Source organism: Oryctolagus cuniculus, chromosome X (assembly GCF_964237555.1).
Source record: "Oryctolagus cuniculus chromosome X, mOryCun1.1, whole genome shotgun sequence".
NCBI lineage: Eukaryota > Metazoa > Chordata > Mammalia > Lagomorpha > Leporidae > Oryctolagus > Oryctolagus cuniculus.
In genome coordinates, this window is record NC_091453.1 from 35034018 (window position 1) to 35058921 (window position 24904).

Genomic DNA, 24904 nt, shown 5'->3' on the forward strand with positions numbered 1-24904 from the left:
AGTCTCTATGGATTAAAATAACCTATGAACTGAGACGGTCAATGACAGTCCTGAGTGACACAACAGAGACAGCTGGGCAAGCCGTTGATCAAAATGTTCCCACGTCTCCAGTGCCCTGGAACCAAGCACAGACCAACTTCAGATGGGATACTCAGCCTGTCCATGCTCCCATCCCCTGCACTCACCAAATTTTCATCCAGGAAAGCTTTGGTGTCATTGTAGAGCCCTTTAAGACTAAATGTAACATCTACCGCGTCGTTTCTGCTTAGAGTCTGAGAGGAGAAGAAGGGAAGGGAAAGGACAAAGAGGAGTTGTTGGTTAGTAAGCATGCATCTGGCTTCTCTGTGAGAAGGTGGAAGCAGACTGATAGGACATGACTGTAGGTGACAAAGTACTATTCGATATATAGGACAACTAGTACAGCACAGGCTCCAACTAGTCGAAACTGATGCCAGCTGTCAAATACTGGTACAGTTGCTCTGGTGTGCCCTAAGAAGTGACACAGCACAGTCTGGCTTTTGGCATCATTCCTTGGGTACAGTGGGTACACAAAAACAGGAAATATGCAAACCAGAGAGTAAATCAAGGCCACTTGTTAGCCCTAGGCAAAAAAAACACTTTTCCCATGGCAGGTGGAGTTGAGCCCAGGTGTCTCTCTTCTCAAAACCCCAGGCCCTGAGCTGCAAGTCTCCTCAAACTAAGATTTGACCTGAAGTAGTTAATCCACATCTTAGCAGACCATAACCCTACTGTATCTTTAGCCTAGCATTTAAGTTACTTTTAAAAAAGAATCACATCTTCTGGCAGTGGGTAAAGCCATGGGATTGCATATCTAACATTAAGTGTCCTGATTTAGACCTTGTCCTCAAAAGGGAAACCAAGGCACCCTGGGACTTTGGTTCTGATAGTGTCTACTTGGGATGAGGAAGGGCCAGGCTAAGGACAAATTTTTCTCCATCCGTGGGCCATTTCTCCCCTGAGCCTGGTGTTGTGGATAGCTACTGGGGAGGAGGGCTAGATCTCAGGACGATGAAATCTGTTGTGGGATTCCCCCCAGTAGCCACTCTGGATCTGTAATGAGGAGTGACTGCCTTCCTTTTTGCTTTGTCAGTTTTCTACCATATCATTTGCCCAGTTTCTCCATCCAGCCTATGGATCCCCTTCATTCCTTTTCATCCCCTTTCCTGTCTGCTTCAACTTCTTTCCTTCAGTTACCCCTCCCCCACTGCACCTTACCTCAATGGGAGTACAGGAAGCTGCACCTGCCTCATTGCTACTGTCTTGGCCATAAAATACATCATTCAAGATGTTGGCACTGGCATGCACAGAATCCATGAGGACAGATACATGCTGGTGGACCTTGCTCAGGTCATTAAGTCTGTAATAAAACAAGGACAGACAGGTGAGTCAGGAGATCTGAAGGATTTCTGACCTGGGTTTCTGGTAAGGGTTGGAATAAGAGTAAAAAGGAAAGTCCTGCATACCTGACTTGGACTCTTTATTCCCTCCTGTTTTTTCTCTTTTTTTTTTTCTCAGTAGCCACTGATATCAAAAACTGTTTCTAGGGGCTGGTGTGGTGGTGCAGCAGGTTAAGCTGCTGCTGCAAGACTCACATCCCATATCAGGGTGCTGCCGGTTCAAGACCTGCCTGCTGTGTTTCCAATCCAGCTCCCTGATAATGTGCCTGGGAGAGCAGCGGAAGATGGCCCAAGTGCTTGTACCCCTGCCACCTGGATGGAGTGCTAGGATCTTGGCTTTGACCTGGCCCAGCCCTTTGGAGAGCCATTGGAGTGGGGGATGAACCAGTGGATGGAAGATCTCTTTATCTCTTTTGTCTCTCCCCATCCTCTCTCTGTCACCCTGCCTTTCAAATAAATAAAATAAATCTTTATTTAAAAAAAAAGAAAAGATAAACTGTTTCTATTCTTCCCTAGGTATTCACCTTTGTCCATCCTGTCTCACCTTATTTAAATTCCTGGGAACTTGGGTAGGATGTGAGACTGGAATAGAGGTGGGTAGGATAAACACTGTTAGTCCTGTTGGGTCTGGGACAGCAGGAGGAGACAAAGATACATCTCTGAGCCCAATAGGAAAGGTCCAAGCTGGATTATTGCTGAGCACAAAGAATATTTTCTGCCTGGATCATCCAGGCCCCAGTCAATCTTCAAAGCTCTAAGTGAGAGTCCTGTCTGAGGCCTGACCTCCAGGTAGCCATTAGACAGAAATTGGCTGCTTCTCCTTAACCCTTCTTAAGATGCTTGACCCTTTCTCTAGGCCATCCCACTTACCTGCTGATGAGATTTTCTGCAAGCTGAGCTAAGTGCTGCATCTGGGCATGTTCCTCATCAGAGAGGCTATCTTGCGATTGCTGGGAACCCAGCTGGGGTTGCAGGGCAGCCTTAATTTCCGTATGCTTGCACTCCCATGTCTTCATTGAATTTTCAAAGTCCTGAAAATGAACACAGTGGTGGATTCTAATGGTTGCTATAGTTAAGAGTTCATGTGACCAATCTATCTATGAGTCTGATATTTGTGGGTAATTTGCAGGTATAGTGGGTATATTGTGGGCATAGTTAATCTCCACAAACATCCATCTATACACCTCTGCCTCCATCCCTCACTTTATTCAATGTCCTTTTTGCACTTGGCATTTTTGGTTCTGATGTTGTTTAATATGCTAGGTCTTAGAACACCAGGCTTGGATCACATAGCTGTCCATCATACCAAAACTCCTTTATGAGGAGACAGTGAAACATTTTTCATGCTCCTTTCTTTGCCAAACCAGGGCAGTAGGTTGTGATGGAGTTTTGAGCTAGATAGAGCTAATTTAATTTTGAATCATGCTTCTGGCATTTACTAGCTGTGTGACCATTAGGAAACTATTTAACCTCTTTGGTCTTTTTCTTTTCCCTCAAAGAAACCTTTTATTTAAGGAATACAAACTTAATGCATTTCATAAGTACAACTTTGGGAATACAGTGATTCTTCCCACCATACCTCTCCCCCCACTCCCTCCCCCATTCCCAGTCCCATTCTCCACTAAGATCCATTTTTGATTAACCTTATACACAGAAGATCAACTCTATATTAAGTAAAATGTTTTCCTCATCTGTAAAATGAGTATAAGTGCAGTCACATCACAGGCTTGTTGGCAGAAAGACCTATATGAGAATACATGTATAATGCCCAGTTTGTCAAGTGGATTTCCCTCCCCACTCTACTGCTGTTTCTATGCACTGTTCACAGGTCAGAGAGGAAGACAGCCTGTATGCACTAAACATCCAGAATGGTTTCTTTCTAGCTCTAGAAGGTTTGACTGAAGCACATGACATTTGCAAATGCAATGCTTTAAGAAACATTATGCAGGGGTGGGAAACCATTGTTCTGCCAAGGGTCATTTGGATATTTATTACATTATTTGCAGTCCATACAAACTTATCAACTTAAAGATGAACCTACTGTCGATGTATTGAATTTTTTTAAAATTTTTAAAATTTATTTGACAGGTAGAGTTATAGACAGTGAGAGAGACAGAAAGGTCTTGCTTCCATTGGTTCACTCCCCAAATGCCCACTACAGGCGGCGCTGGGCCAATCCAAAGCCAGGATCCAGGTGCTTCTTCCTGGTCTCCTATGTGGGTGCAGGGGCCCAAGCACTTGGGCCATCCTCCACTGCCTTCCCAGGCCACAGCAGAGAGCTGGACTGGAAGAGGGGCAACCAGGACTAGAACCGGCGCCCATATGGGATGCTGGAGCTGCAGGCGGAGGATTAACCAAGTGAGCCATGGCGCCAACCCCTTATTTATTTATTTATTTTTAAAGATGTATTGAATTTTTTTAAGTTATATTTAATGAATATAAATTTCCAAAGTACAGCTTATGGATTACAATGGCTCCCCCCCCCCCCCATAACTTCTTTGAGTCCCACCTGCAGTTGCCTTGGCAGGGCCCAGACCAGATAATTTTAAGGCCATGGTCAGGGCGTTCCCCACCCCTGCTTATAGGAACCTAAAAAGAGTAAATTCAGTGCAGAATTTCTTGTTGAAGGAGATTTCTCCATCACCATCTGAGGCCTTTAGTTCTGCGTGCAGCAGAGAGACAGGGTTGCCCAAAGCCACAGGAGAGAGTGCCTTGTCTTACTCGCTTGCAAACAGCAGTATATATCAGAATGTTCTAAGGAGCATGTTTACCAATTTAATGGATCTGATGTGGGACCCAGGAGTGTGCATTTATAATCAGCACCCCAGGTGACTCTCATGCAAGGGGTATGCAGAACTCCCTATGAGGGATTTTGCTTGACAGGAAGTATTCATACGTAAGTGGCAGCCGTGGATGAGGCAATGTAAGAGCCCAAGGCAAGCCTTTCCCCACTTACCCGATCTCTCATCAGCATTTGGGCAGCATTCTTGTATTTAATTTTGATAAGGCCTGGCCTCTGAACCCAGGCTTCCCCATCCACCTGCACTGGGATACCTTCTTCTCCCTCAATGGTTATCATCACCTCGTGGCACTGCCAGGGAAGAAGAGTGGAATGGAGGAGATAAATGAGGCAACTGTCAGAGACCAATCATAAAATCTCATAGTCACAGCTTGAATGCGTGTCTGAGGCAGTGCTGGCAAGGAACCAAGTCAGATAATTCCTAGGAGAATCACCTGTTTCCTACAAACTTTTTCTCCTTTAGTCTGCACCACATTTGTCTCCAACCTCAGTCAGCACCTTTGATGCCCACCAGATAACCTACTCCCCCTATGCTGGAACTCTTATGCCTTGTTAATTCTTGATCCTACCCCACATCCTGGCAGACAGCCAGAAAACTCAACCTCTTCCTGGTGCCCAGCTGGGCCCCACCTACCTGGGCGATGCGATGATGATGCAGGTTGATGATTCGGGACATCGCCATCTGCACAGAACCAAAGATTGCCACTACTTCCAGCTTCCCATCATCTATTGCAGGAGCCTCATATTCCTGAGAAGGAAGAACTGTGTCACATCTCCCACCCTTGAGAAACCAAACTTTGTGCATAATGACTAGGTGTGTTGTGAAGGCTCCTGGTAAGAATTTTTCAAGCCTATGAATATGGATCCAGGAAACCAGTTTGGAAAAAGGGCACTGAGATCACAGCTCTTAACTGGTTCCTTCCCTGTCCAATACAGCATCATAAGCCTCCAAGACCAGTCTTACTGGCTTCATGGCCTTCTTAGGCGAGCTCAGAGAAAAGAGTTCAGGGGCAGTGTTCCAAGGGATTTTACTGACAGATCTCCTTGGTGAAAAGAAAATGGCCTAGGTAGACTTTCAAGGATATATCTGACCTAAGAAGTGTAAGAAATCAAAGCCCAGGACACATTTAAGGTCTTTGGTTGATTCATGTTCTCAGGGATGGTAATTGCTTATAAAACTAAGCATACAGCTTCTTGCTAATACAAATCCCATCCCACCTGCACTTCCTCTGTTGTCCACTTTCTCACTCTAGTTAGTCCAGCTCTCCTTTCTGAGACACTTTCTCAGGGTCATGTCTTTCACCCCCTCCCCTCCTTGTTCCAATACTCACTGTGGTTGCTGTGTTGCTTCCCCAGAAATTGATACCTCCGGCATAGCTGGTAATGTTGAGCACTACGATGCCTTGCAGGTTTGGCAATGAGATGACTTCTCCATCACACTAAAAAGAAGAGTAGTATCTCTCATTGTCTGGCTCTTCTCATACCCGCATGAAGAGTCATTTACAGAGATGGGAAAGGGCTCTGTCTTCTCTTCCTTTTATTTCTTTTTTTTTTAACTTTTATTTAATGAATATAAATTTCCAAAGTACAGAATATGGATTACAATGGCTTCCCCCCCCATAACGTCCCTCCAACCCGCAACCCTCCCCTTATCCACTCCCTCTCCCCTTCCATTCACATCAAGATTAATTTTCGATTCTCTTTATATACAGAAGATCAGTTTAGCATACATTAAGTAAAGATTTCAACAGTTTGCTCCCACACAGAAACATAAAGTGAAAAATACTGTTTGAGTACTAGTTTTAGCATTAAATCTCAATGTACAGCACACTAAAGACAGAGATCCTACATGAGGAGTAAGTGCACAGTGACTCCTGTTGTTGACTTAACAAATTGACACTCTTGTTTATGGCATCAGTAATCACCCGAGGCTCTTGTCATGAGCTTCCAAGGCTATGGAAGCCCCCTGAGTTCACTGACTCTGATCATATTTATTTTTTATTTTTTATTTTTATTTTTTTTTTTTTGACAGGCAGAGTGGACAGTGAGAGAGAGACAGAGAGAGAAAGGTCTTCCTTTGCCGCTGGTTCACCCTCCAATGGCCGCCGCTGCAGCCGGCGCACCGCGCTGATCCTGGCAGGAGCCAGGAGCCAGGTGCTTTTTTTCCTGGTCTCCCATGGGGTGCAGGGCCCAAGCACCTGGGCCATCTTCCACTGCACTCCCTGGCCATAGCAGAGAGCTGGCCTGGAAGAGGGGCAACCGGGACAGAATCCGGCGCCCCAACCGGGACTAGAACCCGGTGTGCCGGCGCCGCAAGGTGGAGGATTAGCCTATTGAGCCACGGCGCCGGCTTCTGATCATATTTAGACAAGGCCATGGTCAAAGTGGAAGTTCTCTCCTCCCTTCAGAGAAAGGTACCTCCTTCTTTGATGACCCGTTCTTTCCACTGGGATCTCACTCGCAGAGATCTTTCATTTAGGTTTTTTTTTTTTTTTTTTTTTTTTTTGCTTGAGTGTCTTGGTTTTCCATGCCTGAAATACTCTCATGGGCATTTCAGCCGGATCTGCATGCCTTAAAGGCTGATTATGAGGCCAGAGTGCTGTTAGGACATTTGCCATTCTATGGGTCTGCTGTGTATCTCACTTCCCATGTTGGATCATTCTCTCCCTTTTTGATTCTATCAGCTAGTATTTGCAGACACTATTCTTGTTTACAGAGATGGGAAAGGGCTCTGTCTTCTCTTCCTTTTATTTCTTTTTAAAAAGATTTAAAAAATTATTTGAGAGGCAGAAATATAGAGATGGAGATTTTCTATCTGCCGGATTACTGCCCAGATGCCTGCAATGACTGGTGCTGAGCCAGAGCCAGGAACTAAATTAGTTGGAGTCAGGAACCAGAGCTGGATATCAAACCCTGGTACTCTGCCATGGAATAGAGACATATTAGCCAGTAGGCTAAATGTCCACCCCAATGGTATCATTTGTTTATCTATAAGATGGAAATCTATCTGCCTGCCTTCTTCCCATGACTGTGAGGATCACAGAGTTCAAGCTTGGGAAGAACCAAGGATAGAGGGTGACTTGACTTCTGATGGCATGAGATTTTCTTTCTCCATGACTAGGAAGGACCACCCTTCTTCCACTAACCTCCAAGCGCACTCGTTCTTCCAGGTTCCTGTAAGAGCGCTGCAGAAGTTCCTTGCTTCCCAGAAGGCCGTACCATATTTTGTTCTTAAGGCGGCTACTACAGACAAAGACAGCGAGAGGGTGAATAATATAAAGATAAATGGATGTGGAAAGACCGGAAAGGAAACCTTTTTACACAGTTGTGCCTGCTGGGTTAGTGTAACTGATATGCCCATTTAAACTCTTGCAGAAATGGATTCATGGGCCCCTTTGATGTCTTAGCATTCTATCAATAAATAAAATTTCCACTTTTGGTTGTTATGTTGGTCCAGACTTGGACGAAGCTGCCCGTATTCAGAAAGTAATGCTCACAAAAAGCTGTGACATGACAGTTCCCCTGGCAGTGCTACTCCAGGAGCACAAGAATTCAGCTACTTGGAATCAATTTCATTTAAAATATGACTCTTAGACTGCAGTTTCTTTGCAACAATGACTTTTCTGGCAAAGTGGAAGACTGTTTCAAACACTAGACCTGTACACTACACACTTAATTCACTGCCATAGAACAGAACTAAACTTAGTAGAGAGATTTTAGAGGATAAGACCATGGAGAAAATATGAGACAAGCAAAGCTATCAGGAGACTTGGGATGGGAGCGGCATGGCCAGGGTCCTGCTGGCTGTTGTCTCTGATTTTAAGAAAAATGAAAGAAAGAAAAGCAGGCAGAGAGATTACACAAAGCTTGGATGTGATTTACTATGAGCGTTTAAAGCAGAGCCATAGAAATGAGCCACCACAGGGAATGACTTTTGAAACGTAAGAAGGTGGGAAGGCACCAGCATTCTGGTGCACCCAGAGCCAGGAGGCTTCACAGGGCAGAGAGCAGACCCTTCTGCAGCCTGCAGGGCTACTGTGCACAAATTGCAGAGCCATGCTCACTCTGAGCAATCTAGGGTAGTTCCTCTCTGCTTCTTGGGGCTGCTTCTTTGGCAGGAACAGCCCATGTGAAAACTCCAGAAGACCAGAACTGAGGAATTTCCTTTCTGCATCTCTTAGCACAGGGTGCTGGCTGGCCAGGGCACAAGCCCCAGCATCATACTCACATACCCTGTGGGAACTGGGGACAGTCCCTTCTGCATCCTGTAGTCATTAAAAATATTCCATCGAAGAAAATTAAAGGCCTGATGGTTTTGCATCTGAATTCTATGAAACATTTAAAGAGGAACTAACTCTAGTCCTTCTCAAACTATTCTAAATGTTGAGAAGAATGGAACTCTGGTAAACTTTCTGAGGCCAACATTACTCTGATACTAAAACCAAGCAAAGACACAACATAAAAAGAAAATTACAGAGTAAGGAGCTTGATGAACATAGATGAAAAAATTCTCACCAAAACATTAGCAAATATAATCCAGCACTGCATCAAAAAGATCACACATCATGATCGAGTAGAATTAATTTCAGAGAGGCAAGGATAGTTCAACATTGGCAAATCAATAAATATCATAAACCACATCAACCTAATGAAAACAGAAACCATATGATCATCTCAATAGATGCTAGAAAAAGCATCTTAGATTCAACATCCCTTCATGATAAAAACTCAGAAAATCAGGTATACAAGAAACATATCTCAAAATTATAAAATATATATATATAATATATAATGACAAATTCACAGCCAATATGATATTGAATAGGGAAAGCATTTCCCATCTGATTTGTAACAAGGCAAGGATGTCTAATTTTACCACTTTTATTCAATATAGAATTGGAATTATTAGCTAGAAGAGTTAAGGGGCCAGCATTGTGGGAAAAGGGTTTGTTAGTGGAAATAACTAAATATCTCACCAAAGCCTGTTAGATCTGATAAACCAATTCAATAAAATAGCAGGAATCAAAATCAACATACAAAATGGTCTAGCTAAAAGAAAAACCAAGAAAGATATCTCACTCATAATAGCTACAAAATTTAAATATTTAGGAATAACTTTAACCAAAGAAGTTAAAGGACTCTACAATGAAAATGATAAAAATACTTGTGGAAGAAATAATCAAGAACAAACAAAAAGGAAAAATAATCCTTGCTCATTGATTGGCAGAATTAATAATGTTAAAATATCCACACTACCAAAAGCGATCTACAGATTCCTTGCAATCTGTATCAAAATACCTATGAAATTATTTAGAAATTTAGAAGAAACCAATCCTATAATTCATATGGAACCACAAAACATCCAGAATAGTCAAAGCTATCCGGAAGAGAACACAAAGGGAAAGAATGAGAGAAAGAAAGAAAAGAGGGAAAGAAGAGGAGAGGAGAGGAGAGGAGAGGAGAGGAGAGGAGAGGAGAGGAGAGGAGAGGAGAGGAGAGGAGAGGAGAGGAAGCTGGTAGTTTCACAATACCTGATTTCAAAGAATACTACAAAGCTGTCGTAAGTGAAATAGCATGGTAGTGGCATAAAACTGACACACAGATCAATGAAGCAGAATAGAGAATCTAGAAATAGTCCCATGTTCATACAACTAATTGGTTTGTTTTCATTCATGCAGGCTAAGCTGTCTTCTGCCACAGGGCCTTTGCACATGTAGTGTCCTTAAAACAGAACACTCTCTCAGCCCTCTTTTTTAATTTATATTTTTATATATTTGAAAGAATTACAGAGAGAAGAGAAGGAGGAAGAAGAGAAGGGAGGAGAGGAGAGGAGAGGAGAGGAGAGATCTCTCATCTGCTGGTTCACCCCCCAAATAACCACAGCAGCTGGGGCTGTGCCAGGCTGAAACCAACAGTACAGAGCTTCTTCTGGGTCTTTTATGTGGGTGTGGGGGCCCAAGCACTTGGGCCATCTTCTGCTAATTCCCAGGTGTATTAGCAAGGACCTAGATTGGAAGTGGAGCAGCCAAGACATGAACCAGTGCCTGTATGGGATGCTAGCATTGCAGGTGGAGTCTTAACCTGCTATACCACAATGCTAACCGCAAACAAATTGATTTTTTGTGGAAGGTGTCAAGAACACTCATTGGAGAAAGAATAGTCTTTTCAATAAAAAGTGCTGGCAAACTTCATATACATATGTAGAACAATGAAGATAGATTCTTGCCTATCGCTGTATACAAAACTCAATCAAGATGGATCCAAGACCTGAAAGTAAGACTTGAAACTATGAAATTACTAGAAGAAAACATAAGGGAAACATTTCAAGACATTTGTGTAGGCAATGGTTTTTTTTGTTTTGTTTTGTTTTGTTTTGTTTTGGATAAGACATCAAAGGCACAGGCAATGAAAGCATAACTAGACAAATGGGATTATATCAAACCCAAAGCTTCTGCATGGCAAAGGAAACAATCAATAGACTGAAGAGGCATCTGCCAGAATGGGAGAAAATATTTTACAACTGCTTCTCTGACAAAAGATTAATATCCAGAATATCCCAGGAACTCAAAAGAACTCAACAGCAACAACAAAACAACCATTCTACTTAAGAAATGGGCAAAGGATTTGAACAGACAGTTCTCAAAAGAAGAAATGGAAATGGCCTGTAAATATATGAAAAACATGCTCAGTATCCCTAGTCATCAGGGAAATGCCAATCAAAACCACAACAAGATATCACCTCACCCCTGTCAGAATGGCTATTATCAAAAAGAGAGAAAATAGGAAATACTTGCCATGATGGAGAGGAAAGGGAATTTCTATATCCTGTTTGTGGGAATGTAAATTAATACAGCAACTATGCAAAACAGTATGGAGATTTCTTTAAAAACTAGAAATACTACTTCCATATACCACTATAAGGAATACATCCAAAAGACATGAATTCAGTGTATCAGAGAGACACCTGCTCCATCATATTTACTACAATATGGATCACGAATATCAAGATATGGAATCAGCCAAGGCATCCATCATCAGATGCATGGATAAAGAGAATGTGGCGCGCACACACACACACACACACACACACATATACACAATAGAATACTATTCAGCCACAAAAAAAGAATGAAATCCAGTTATTTGCAGCAAAATAGATGTAACTGGAGGACATCAGGTAAAGTGAAATATGCCTGACACAGAAAGACAAATATTGCATGTTCTCCTTTCTATGTGGGAGCTAAAACATAAAAACTCAATCTGAACATAGAATGGTGATTTTTGGAGGCTGAGAGGGATGGGAGGAACTCTGGATAATGGGTATCAAATCATAGTCAGAGCAAAGGAAGAAGTTCCAAGTGTTGCACAGCATAGTGGGAAGACTAGTTCACAGAAACCTAGTGCATATTGTTTGAACAGATAGAAAAAAGAAGTGCCAAGTCTCCAATCTTAAAATAATGTCAAAGAAGGGGAAATGGTCAGCATTCTGTTTTGAGCAGTAGACATTGTTTACTTATATTGAAATATCACAATGAAGGCTATGAATATGTGCAATTATGATTAAGAATTAAAAATGCAAACGCCAAAAAAAGATACTGACACAGAATAGATTGAGAGAAACTACTTGCAAATTACATATCTGATAGTATATTTGTGCTGAGAAAGAGGTTCTAGTGGCAGTAGCAGAGATGGGATAGAGAGTGGTATGCTTTATGTGTTTTTTTAACTTACAGTTTTCAATTACCCACAAAAACCCTGAGTATGTTTACAGTACAAAATAACAGAAAGTGTCAAAAGAACCAACACTGGGGTAAAGTTAATGGGTACCGGGGAAATAGGTTAGGAAGATGGTGAATCAGAAGAGAGGCATCTATGATACATAGCTGCATTGCCAAGCAAAACAGGTCTGGAACCACTACTAAGATGTGGTGAAACTAACACAGACAGAACAAATATAGGTAGTTTGCTGAATTGAAGCAATGTAATCTGTTCTTTGTAATAGTTACACAAATAACTGTGTCTACACAGTGATCCATAGATCTAGATTCTGAAGGGATCTCCAAGTTCAAGGTTGCCAGACAACATCAACATCTGGAAGAAGCTATCTCACTAGACTAGTCTTGGAACCAATTCATTTCACTTCCAAATTATCTCTTTTTGTTGCTTGTCTGAGATGTAGGGAATGTGGGAATACATATGTTGCTTTGGTATAAAAATCCTTTGAGTGTGGGGTCCAAGGATTCACATGTTGGAGGCTTGGTCATTAGTGTGGGGATGTTAGGAGATAGTGTGGACTTTTAAGAAGTGAGGTCTAGTGGAATGTCTTTAGACCACTGAAGGTGCTGCCCTCAGAAGGGAAGGGATTAAGATTGTTGTCACAGAGCAAGTTATAAGCGCAAGTCTTATCCTTGAATCTCTTTCTGCCACAAAGTCCTCACGACAGCTGAGCTGATGCATCACACCTGTGAATCTCCAGAACTGTGAGCTAAGTAAACCTCTTTTCTTCATAAAGTTAGCCTGCTTCAGGTATTCTGGGAGAGTAAAAATAGTTGATTACTTCATGTGTGTATTCTGATTGTGTGTCACCATGGAGAGAGTGGTGTTTATTTTCCTTACTTATATTGTCCTGGGTGTTCATCTCTTCTGGTATTGAACTCCAGAGAAATTTTAGCATCCAGTCCAATCCCAAAGTAGTTGTTCATGACACACTTTTCTTTGAAGCGTCTGAAATTAGCCAAAGAAGATGACAATCATTGGTTCAAGAAAGAAGTACCATTGTCATTACACTGAAGCAACGCCTCCTCCACATGGGGCACAAACCAGAATGCTTGTGACAGGTACAAGCAGATGTCCAATAGTGTTAACAATGAGCTTGGTAGCTATAGGAGAGGGTGCTCAGCCAGGTGGGAAGTTTCAGTGGGAATTGTACTCAGACTAAAAAGGCAACATTCATGACCTGAGTCATCTTGGGAGGCCTCAGATATGAGTGGACCACATACAAGGGATCTTCAAAAAGTTCATGAAAAAAATTCACATTATCTTTCATTCTATTTCTCACAAATTTTTGAAGCTCCTTCATATAATAAAGGGAAATTGAGGGATGGGCTTATTCCATAAAGAACTCTTGAAAGTTACAAACACAAATGTATCCTGAGAGTTTAGCCTGTTTTACTGCTCTTGGCAATATATGACTTCGTTGTGGTATTTCACACCAAAGGACAGTGACCACATATTTGAGGGGGAAAGACTGATAAAAAGGGTGTGTGTGTATATACGGTCTTTTTGAGTCTCCTGTTTTTATCTAGGATGTCATCATCAAAATCAGTGGTGTGCTAGAGATGGTTCAATCAGCTTGTAGAAAGTGATTAGGCATAGCTCTCACCAGCTTTGCATTCAATGGCATCATATCAATAGCTTGAAATGGGCCATAGTAGGAGAGCTTATACCAGGAATAAGTCAGGGACCCCCTCTCCCTAAAAGAGAGCTGGTTGTGAAACAATTGCCAAAACACTCTTGATCAAAACTGATTAGGTAGATCCATGAGATCACAGACATCAGTCTAAGCCGATGGGACATGAAGGGGAGTGGAGTTGGCAAGTAGGTGCAAGAACTGTTTCCCTAAGTAAATTATTTAGGGCAATGTAAATAATTGCTAGCTGTGTTCTTGTTTTGAGAAACTGAAAATGGGTATAGCTTAGCTATTTTAATCATAGACAAGCTTTTTGTTTGTTCTTTTGTATGAAATTTGCCTCTCTTAATTACAGTCCAGAAATTGGAGTTTTGCTAACCGATGTCCAAACTGATCTTCTTAATGGAACAGAAAATGAGTGAGTGTGGCAGAACTTGAGTGCTGGGGATTTTCTAAAGATGTAGGACTGACATCCTTAGCTTTGCTCCCTTGTCTCCTAATGACCATTTATTCTTTGGTATCTGAAGTCATTTACTGGTAAGGGCAACAAGGAAAACAAGTCCTCTGAATTAATAACTAACACTTACTAAGTAGTTAATAACAGCATATAGTTGCCAAGAAACCTATGTGGTAAGTTCTACAATTACCTTCATTTTACAAGTGAGGACACTGAGGCTCAGACTGGTTAAGACACTTGTGTAGGTCATACAACTAGTAAGTAGAGTCAAGATTTGACTCTGGATACCCTGAGATTGTGCAGTTTCTCAGACAGAGGAAGAAGCTGTTGAAAGATGATAAGATTAAATACTTACAGAGTTTCCGGTGTAAAATGTAAGTGTTCTAAGTTAAGGTTGTCTAGGTCCTCACTTTGGAGAGACGATATAGAAGACAAAGTACCATGACACCGAGAACCTAGACACAGAAGATATCACTGTGCTGTCAGGTGCAAACAAAAATACCCTTTCCCCCTATTTTACCTGTGGGGGCAAGGTCAAGCCAAATAACTTTCCCCTAGATAACATTCAGGATTCTCATTTCAAAGAGGGATCCTTCTGGATGGATAAGCGACTCCCACTGAGAGAATGGTAAGGTTGGATTGTTTGCTGGCTGGCACTGAAAACAGCTTCGAATCTTGTATTTCATTAGGCCGGCCTTTTCAAAGTGACTAATGGGCTCATTATTCTGGACTCTGGCATGAAACTTCATGGGAGAGAGGGAGGGCTACCCCTACTGCTGAATAGGACTGAGGCTAAAAGAATGCGTGAAAAACACGTTTTTGTTTTTATTCATTTATATATTTTTTAGGAACTAGATAGTAGTGATGAAGGTGAGAAGAACAAGAAAAGAAAGATCCTTACGGTGCCGTGGGCTTGTCTGGGTAATACTCTCTGAGTCTTCTTCCAGGAGGAAAGTTGAAGTGGAAGTAAAGTTCTTGACTGATAAGGTCTGTCTGCTTTCTTCATCCAGAGCTATAGGGAAAAGGTATGGAGGGACGGAGGGAAGAAGGGAAAGAGGGAGAATTGGTCACATTTCTTGAATATCTATTTTGTTCAGTTACTGCCAGTTAGTGTGCGGGTCACACAATCATCACCTCTCCTCCACAATGTTGTTTGTTGTCTCAGATGCCCTACAATAGCCATGTCCTTCCATATCCGTGATGAGCTTTCCGTTTTCCTGGTCACTCTTTAATCTGTCACCTAATGCTGGTGGGGGTGGGGACCCCTGTGCTCCTCTACTTCCATTCTATTAGTATATTTGTTTATAAGACTTTTGTTCAGACTTGAGCCACTATGACCATGTACTCTTGCTTGCACTCAAGTGTCTCACTCATACCTAGGACATTTCAGAAATCTTCCTTTTATCAAAGGATATGGTGCAGGTGCTCAGCCAGGACCAAAGCTCACAGGTTAAATTCCTACCCTAACCAGGGCTGGGGGGGCATTTCTCTATTCTGTGTCCATAATCACACATTCTAAATATAATATGTGTTGATGGATAAGACTAAGGGTCAGTTGTAACAGAGTTTTGGCTACATCAGGTTAATATAATCCCTGCTATTTGGAAATGAACCCTAGAAATAGAGATAAGCTAACTGTTTAATTCTATCATAGTACAGAAGGGAGATTTCCTTCCTGTCTTTAAAACTTGACTGAGATTTCATCTAAAGGTTCCAAGGCAGGAGATGGTGCCAAAGCCAAAAGCCAAAGGGCAGCCAAAGGGACTTTCTCGCTGCATGGGACTTCTGCTCAATTCTAAATAGCTCAATTCTAAATAGTTAGAGCACACTTGGCCTTATAGCACCTTCTGTTTTTTTGTTTTGTTTTGTTTTGTATTTTGTCAAGTAGACCATGGGGAAGAACTGGTCACTGAAATGTTAAATGAAGGGGTTGGGGGAGTTGAAACAATTTTCATACTGAGTCAGAAGCTTGAAGACTGTCATGAGTTTGGGGCAATGGCAATCAACTCCAGAGTGACCAGGGCCACTCTCAGGGCCCTTGTGCCTGATTAATACTGTATAGGACACTCAGGGATGAATACCCCTTTCTTTCTAAAATAGTCACAGGCTTGCTTGTTGGGAGGAAACAGTAGTGGGTGGAAAACTTCCATGGCTTGTGGTGGAAGCTGACAGAGCTTTGCACAGTCCATTTAGCACTTGTAAATATATGGTATGAATGTTTTTGTTCCAAAAATCAGTGAGTAGCAAGAGTTAAACACCGAGAGATAGGAGGAGTCAAAGTGGCAGCTTATCAGAACTGACACTTTTCAAATCAGCAGAATCTGAGAACTGACTTTAGATACGATCTAAATGCAGAATCCGGTCAATATGAATGCAGAATTTGGGTAGTGGAGTCCTATAGCAAGCCCAGAGTGAGGGAGATCAGTAAACTATTCACTTGGGACTTCCCTTTCTCTTACATCACTCACCACAACCCTAGGCACCTTACCTTGTTCAACCTGGAATATGATGAGTTTCAAAGATGTCTGGAGATTCTGGGCCTTTGTGGCCAACTCCAACTTGGATTTGGCTATGTGATCCATTTGAGGGATGAAGGGCTTTCCGTCTGCCTTTCCACTGACTGTATATACTGTAGTTCCTTTCTTAACAGAGGTAGCTGATGCATCCTCAGACAGGATATCAATCAGGACACTCAGCTTATCAAACATTAAGTCACTCTATATAGGGAGGAGGGAGACGAGACACTGTTATGAAGGGCCAGTGTTTGAGAAGATAGAATGAGGAGCAGAGGTGGTGTAGTGGGGAGGTGGAAAGGGATAATGGTTGGGTAGGAACACTGGGCATAGAAAGTCTCATGTGGTAGGCTGAAAAGAAGGTGCAGTGAAATAATCCAATCACAGATAATTTGTTGCTGAACAGCCCCACCTCTGCCCCAACCAGGCATCAATGTATACTGCTAAGTCTTTCTCAGAATGGTTTTCAAAATTATTTATTAACATGGAACACTTGAGGAAATAAACCTTTCTGGAATGGTGTTTTAGTGGGTATGCTCCTGTGGATGTGGATGTACCTCTCAAGGGTATATGGTGTCTGCCTTTATATGTGTATGTATGGGGCAATGCATCTACTGCATGGTTTCTGCCTTTGATTCCCACTGGACAGTTGGTGATAAGAGGCAAGTTACTTAACTTTTTTGTATTTCTATATTCTAGGGCACTTGTGAGGATGAAATACATTAACACATTAAAAGCACTTAGGACAGTCCCTGGCAGAGTAAGTACTAGGTAAGTGATAGTCCTTGTTGTTAGAGAGGTGAATTTTGGCATATTCCTAGTGTGTATATGTGTGTACGTATTTGAAAACAAACACTTTTGATATAGACTCATATGCATACCTGCTTGGTGCACACTTTTGTCTGGTTTTGGACAGATGCTTGGCACATGCTTAGCTACATGGTATGTGTCTGCATGCTTAATGGCATTCTTCATTTGGCAAAAGATGGAAGCTTGATGGACCTTCCCTGTTCCCCTCCTTGCTTTTCATTTATAATTTCCAGTGAGAAACACATTTCCCTTCATTAAAAAAAGAGCTCCTGGCTCTACAAAGAGTATAAGGCAAGAGAAATGGAAACTTACTTTCAAAATCACAGACTCTATTGCTGTATTGTTCTGTTTAATTCGACTCCAGGCCTTTACAATATCAGCCACAAAATCTTCCACTGCTGAGCACAAGAATCTGTAAAAATCAGATAGATAACATAATGTGACACAGACCATGAGTGAGGTTCACAGTTTTTTTCTCTTATAGCATTATTAGTCTCCATCTTCCTCCTTTGTCTCTCTTTTTCCCTCCCTTATTCCCTATTCTTCTCTCCCCAGTCATCTCTCCTCTTTCTTATTTTTTTCTATACATATAATGAAATTTGCTCCAGTCCCACTTCAGTCCAGTTTCATTCCACTTCCCAGCTCAAAGAGAATTTGACTAGCATTTCTTAGACCTCATTCTGACTTTCCAGAAAAGAGAATTCACATGGTACCATGGGTCAATCCATTGTGATTCAGGGGGCATAACTAACTTAGTACAAAGATAATGCCATTTGAAAGGTTTCTTTTTTTGGGAAGTGCTTTCATAGTAGAATGTGATAGACTGAACAGAACTCCCTGCCCCTCACCAGGGAATTCCAGGAGAACCAAATGACAAGTATTTAGAGAGAGAAGTTATAGGCAGGTACTAAAGAGCCTTGCCTCAGTTTCAAAGATGGAAAGCAAGGTGTGCATACTGCAAGGAGCTGTGCTATGCCCTTGAATGGTCTGGAATGCTGAGTTTCCCTTCTGTAATCCTCCTTCCAAATCTCTGGCTTGCAGTTTTATCTTTCTGAAGCAGCAGGGGCCCTCACTTCAATCTCATCTTTCTTTTCTAAACTTCCATGTAGGAAGTTTGAGATCAGAAAAACCCAATTTGAAATGATGCCCATATACCTTCATTGGCCAAAACACCCCAAGTTATCAAGACCAGCCCCATATCTGACTTTGGAATAACCCATGAGGGACAAAGTATGAGAGCCAGAGAAAGACTGACCTGGTTGCAATGATCATCTCTGTGGGGTACTTGGCCTTCAGGATTTTGTTCAACTCGGTGCTTGCAGATTCTAAGTGTTGGATGGCAGCAGCCTGAGAGGGTGGGAAGGGTACTCAGTCCTGGAATCACTGCACTGTGACATAATGTGTTGCCTATTCTCATCCCAAACAGCCTCATTACTTATTGACTTGACCAGCAACTCAACTGCCTCTCTGGAAATAATCACAAAGGATTCTTGTAGAAGACTCCCTAGTCAAAGAATGTTTGAGATAATCTTAGGTCTGTGGCTATTCTTTAAAGAAAGGATATATTCAATCTCCTCTTACTTAAATGAGTAGTCATATGAAGAGATTAAAACTCATCGCCGGCGCCGCGGCTCACTAGGCTAATCCTCCGCCTAGCGGCGCCGGCACACCGGGTTCTAGTCCTGATCGGGGCTCCGGCTTCTGTCCCGGTTGCCCCTCTTCCAGGCCAGCTCTCTGCTGTGGCCCGGGAGTGCAGTGGAGGATGGCCCAAGTACTTGGGCCCTGCACCCCATGGGAGACCAGGAGAAGTACCTGGCTCCTGCCATCGGATCAGCGTGGTGCGCTGGCCACAGCGCGGCGGCCATTGGAGGGTGAACCAAGGGCAAAGGAAGACCTTTCTGTCTCTCTCTCTCTCACTGTCCACTCTGCCTGTCAAAAAATAAATAAATAAATAAATAAATAAATAAATAAAAAGAAAGGTCAAAACTCATACGAAGGGAGGTACTTTTGCCCCATGTTTCCAATGACCGAACGGTCTCATATTGCAGAGCTAATAAATAAGAGAACTGGGATTCAAATTTACATCTTTCTGATGCCAGAGTGTCACCTATTAAATAATATTACTACTAATAATAGCATCCACTTATATAGTACTGACTATCTGCCAGGCTCTGTTCTAAGCTATATGTGTAGTATTTTTTATGTAATCCTCACAACAACTCTATAAGGACTATTTATTATCCATTTCTATTTCTCAAGTGTCAGAGCCTGAATTCAATTCCAGGTAATATGATTCTTGAGTCTGTACTCTTCATTACAAATTCTGTTCCTCCTTCTATGACTCCCCTATGTCCAAACATCTGCCAGGTCTGGATAAATCTATTTCTTCTGAATGTCTCAAATGTGACAGCTGCCCTCACCCCTGTAACCTCTTCACCAGTTCAAATCACCACCCTCTCTTGTCTGGATACAGTGAGCATTTATTAGCTTTTCTCCCTGCCTCTAATCTTTATTCTATCAATTGTTTCTCCATGCACTATAAAACCCCACTGTTTAAAACAGTGGATATATATATATATATGATAAAGCAAGCATACTAAAAGTTTAATGGTAGAATAGCCATTTCAGCTTTCTTGTATGTTTGGAAATCTTCATAATCGAATTCAAAAAGACCCTTCTTTAACTCTCAAGGCTTTTAGGATAAACGTCCAGACCTCCTACCAGTTTACTATACCCTTCCTGGCTTGACACCTGATTTCTTCTCCAGCCTCATCTTAGTCACTCTCCGCATGGCTCCTACCTGGCACCGATGCCATAGCCATTATGAATGTATTTCAGTGCTGTGAATATTCCATGCTTTCCTTTGCCTTTGGAACAACACATACTGTTTTATCTATCTGAAACAGACTTTCTCTTTATCATCCTGGTTAACTCCCTCTGATCTTCAGGCCTCTTTTGAAATGCAACTTCTTCTGAGAAGCTTTCCCTGATTCCCACCCCCTCCCAGACAGATATAAAACTACTGCTGTGTATTTCCAGCTCTTTCTACTTTCTATACTAACACTCATACTACTTTCTTAAAAATATTTATTTTTCTATATATCTTGAGTAGATTATGAGCTCCATGATAAGCAGGGAATATGTTATTCTTCGTTACCCACTGGCATAAAAGAACAGCTCCTAGAATAGTAAGAGCTCACTTGAAGCAGTTACTCCATAAATATTTTCAATGAATGAACAGTGAATGACTGAATGAATTATGTCCCCATTGCCTCACATAGTTCTTGGTAAACAGTTGCTGACTGACATGCCCCTGGTCCTCAATGATCTCATCCTCACCAAGCCTGTGGAAAATAGAAAAGCTTCTCTTTTGGCTTTGTCTATTATTTAACTATACTAAAGATGTTGGCCTGAGTGACAGCTGGGTAGAACTTACCTCAAATTGTGGGATGTCCATTTCAACCTGTCCTTTTGGCAACGGGCTTTGCCTGGGAGTCTCACGGATCATCACACTCCATCTGAAATGAAGTGAAAAGAGATAGATACTCAGGGTTCCATTTCCTCACAAGTGAAAAATCCATGCTTCACAGGCCAAGAAAGAGATCATGATGTTTATGTGGTAGAGGGTGCCCAAGCTATCTCAGCTCACCTGATATCAAGGTATACCACAAGAGGGGTCTCTGCCTTAGGAACTTTCCTCCCAGGGCTCTCAGAGAAAGTGCTTCTCAACCACAAGTCATCATCAAGATCATCTGAGGTACTTTGGTAAAACACACATACCAGCATCCTGCCCAAGACCTACTGCATAAGATTATTTAAGATTATTTTTGGTAGGGCTTAGTGTGATATCCTGAAAAGCTCCCCCAGGAGATCCTTATGGGCAGCCATCAATCAAATGTTCATATATGCCCCAGCACAGATACTCATTTTTTTTCCCTCGGGAGATAGGATGGCACTGCTCTCTCTTCTGTAGAGCAGAGATAGTCTAAGCCAGTCATTTCTGAACTGGCCCTCTCCCTTTAGTTTACCTGAGATGCTGATAGCAGTATAGTTACACTACGGTGATGACACTATAGACTCTTTCCCAAGAAACCCTGCTTACACAGACACTTGGTCATACAATTTGAAAGAGGTCCACAGAATCCTTGAAAGGTATCCATGGGGCCCTTGCTCTAGGGTCCTTTAGATTTTGAGAGATGCTTCAGTGATGTTTGAAGGATAAATGGTAGACCTTAGTTCCCTAAGAGACAAGCCCTGCACTCTCCAACTGCTCTACTTTTGAGGCAGAAGGGAAATGAGGCCCTCTGAGAGAGGCTAGAGTATTGCTGCTTGACATGATGTAACTGGGAACAAGCCATGTGGGACTGGAAGAGGCGCAAGGACCTGGTCCTTTGGCCACTCACCTGTCTAGTATCCTCACACTGGCCTGCTCCACTCTGTTGAGAATGTCCAAAGGGGACTCGTTTTTGCTCCAGAATGCACCCCAGCCAAGGACACGTGCCAGATCATTACCAGTTCCAAGTGGGATGACAGCCAGCTGACACTGCAGGAACAAAAGGAAGCACCCATTTCAGACAGTCTTGCTACCAAGGTTTCATCCGCGCAAGAACCCAGATGGTGCTATTTGGGAAGCATTCTAGTCTTAAAGCCAGTGGTTTTAAGGGACTTCACATTCTAGGAAGTGTGATGGGAGGAGGCTGGAAGTGGTGGAATGTTTCCCTAAGAAGTTGGGCCCTATTCTTAGCAGTACAGAACTTATATCAGTAAAGGGAAAGTTACCGAAACATGCCAATATTCACAGCCATGCTTACAAAAGAGAAACATGGCTACAAATTTCTGTGTGGCTTGAGTCAAGGTGGAGGAAGAAGAGGAATAGCAAGGGACTTCCCAGAAAGAGGCAAGTTTCTGCCACTTTTGAGATTCAGGAAATAAAACCAACAATGTTAGCAGAAGGAGGAAATTGCGGCCTGAATGCTGTCTGTGGCCACTTTTTGGCTTGCTCTCCTCTTTAACTTTTCACTTTAAAGCTTGGAGAATAAAGCACTGCTCATTCCTTCTGCCAACTCCTTTCTGCCTCCCTTCATATAGAGGACAAGAAAATGGTGTAAGTGGGAATTGACCAGTCAGGTTGACTGTGCAGACTATGGGAAACTCATATTTTGCAAACAGGGAGACTTGGGACTTCTTGGGATTGGCAACTCTGGACCTCTACCGTCTCTAGCAATGGCTAAACTGGGGCGACCAGGGACTCACCCTATCATGCAACCCAAAGGTATCCATCAAGGATAGGACCCAGCTCACGCTGCCATCTCCACCACAAACCAGAACACGAAAGCGAGCAAAGTTCTTGAACATGCACAGCCTGCAAGGAAGAAGGAGAAAGAAACTTACTTCATGAACAACTGGGTTTTACAGTTTTCTTACAACATGTCCTGGACTCAAGGACTGCTTTGGCACCTTGCTGACAGACTACCTGCCTTCTTCCCTTTAGTTCCTTACACTTCCACATACCTAGGACCACAGGCAATTATCCACAGACAGTCTCAGAGAGCAGGCCTTGCCTCAACTCACACTCTTTAGTGACAAAACTTGTTCTGGAAGCCACTAGTAACCTAATCAAAACCATTTGCCAGAGCCTAAGGACAACGCCTTGCATGGTGGCCAGTGGGCTCAGAGGAACCAGGACTGAATAGAGATACAGTCGCCAAACAAAACAAGCCTGTAGTGAAGATTATATATAATTATTAATATATATTTATATGAAAATATATAATCATTATATAATTATTATATATAATTATATATTTATAATATGTTATTATGTTATGTATTATTAATTATAATATTATACTATTAATATATAATGGGTTTGAAGCAATTAGTGGGGAGAGTTCTCCAATCAGTCAACTGAAACCCATTAGGATTATGTGTTTGTGTCCCACTGACAAATCAGATATTTCCTACCCAGGTACGAGCACCAATGCCAGAAATTCTATCTTAGTCTATACTGTATATAGAGAGGAGTTCCTACTACATACCCAACTATATCCCTTACCCCCACTTACCCTGCTTCAGGTCCACCCTTCGATAGATCAAATACTTGAGACGGGTTTAGATATTGCTTGAATTTTCGGAGGAAAACGATCCCTTGATGATCACCGCTTTTGGAGTTGATGAAGATGAGAAGAGGGCATGAACAGGCAGATGACCAATCAAGATTCCAGAAGTCTGGAGATACTACTAATTGTCCTGATATACACATGCAACAAAAAGAAGGGAAAAAGGAGGAAAGGACCATTGAGATGGAAGCTAATCATTTCAAATCATCACATTTTACAAGGACTTCTGGGGTCCCAGTCCTAGTCTCCTGAGACTGAAGAGCAGATAGAAAAGTCAGAACACCACCCAAAGTGACTTAGAAGTCTCTGTCCTTTTGCCAGGCAAACAACGTTTGCTGAGTGACTACCGTGTGCTATGCATCATGTCAGATATTGATAAGGGTACAGCCTCTGCCTTGAGCTGAGTGGAAAGACGCATACACAAGAAACTCAGGAAATTGGTACCAAAATGAAGGACTAGTAAAACTCTGTAGGGGAAACTGAGGAAGGAAGGGATTAAGAGCTCAGGAGGAGAGCCAGCACACCAACTGATTGTCTTTCTGTTTGAGTTAGCTCAGTTCTCACAGTGAGAAGATGCCAGGTCAGGAGAGATGGAAAGGATAGGCACCCCAAGTATCAATGTGGGGTGAAACAAAGAGCTCTAATCACTTCTCTAAGGCTATGGCAGAGCAATCTGTGTAATCACACCAACTTCCAGGGAAAACAGGATGATAGGGAAATTGTCTGCATGGGAGGAGAAAGCTCTTAATAATCACCCAACACTGACATTACCCGTGGAGAAGTGGGGTTTACAATACTCTAAATAGCCAAAGCCTGCCAGCTCGTGCTGAGACTTATAGCCTTTTGGCAGGGAAACAGGCAATGTGCAATGGCCCCCACAGAGAGAGACACTAGACCTCGGAGCAAATCCCCGCACCTCAGAGTGCATGGCTTGCAATGAATGCCCTAGCAAAAATAAACATGTAGGGTGAGAAGCACAAGACTTACTCCTAAATGGGGGTGGAGCGAGGGAGGTTGAGATTCCCATTTGTTGTAACCTGAAGGAAATCTGTTTGAGCAGATGTAAGGGTTGTTTTGTCTCAAAAAAAAAAAATCTAAAGGAGTTTCTTCTACGGGTCAATTTGAACACATTGGCCCCTAAGGATGGAAGGCATCCTCATCCTGCCAGTGAGTTATGCAGCAAATTTTCAGGGCGTCTTGGACGCACAACTACAAGGGGAGCCTGCTGTGTCCCTTCAGTAGCATAGCTCAGAAGTAGTTACTTTCCCTGAATACATTATCCAAAAGTAATGGTCCTCTCAACAATTTTTTAATAACAGGCAACATTGTGTGTGTTAATAACATTATTAACATATTAAGGTACTATGTGCCCTGGGGA

General features: G+C 42.3%; 1 protein-coding gene across 1 annotated transcript in view; it reads right to left on the reverse strand.

Moving 5' to 3' along the window:
* The window catches only part of DGKK (diacylglycerol kinase kappa), a 99652-nt gene that overhangs the window by 7233 nt on the left and 67515 nt on the right, over positions 1-24904 (reverse strand). The window contains exons 9-25 of the mRNA XM_070066840.1: positions 23473-23656; positions 22661-22769; positions 21811-21950; positions 20844-20925; positions 18663-18754; positions 17720-17819; positions 16573-16801; positions 14986-15096; positions 14440-14539; positions 12835-12942; positions 7365-7461; positions 5550-5657; positions 4853-4966; positions 4375-4509; positions 2289-2449; positions 1237-1378; positions 186-272 (exon numbers count right to left, since the gene is read on the reverse strand). Coding sequence (XP_069922941.1) covers positions 186-272; positions 1237-1378; positions 2289-2449; positions 4375-4509; positions 4853-4966; positions 5550-5657; positions 7365-7461; positions 12835-12942; positions 14440-14539; positions 14986-15096; positions 16573-16801; positions 17720-17819; positions 18663-18754; positions 20844-20925; positions 21811-21950; positions 22661-22769; positions 23473-23656 — 2099 coding nt within the window. The remainder of the gene's footprint in view (positions 1-185; positions 273-1236; positions 1379-2288; positions 2450-4374; positions 4510-4852; positions 4967-5549; positions 5658-7364; positions 7462-12834; positions 12943-14439; positions 14540-14985; positions 15097-16572; positions 16802-17719; positions 17820-18662; positions 18755-20843; positions 20926-21810; positions 21951-22660; positions 22770-23472; positions 23657-24904) is intronic.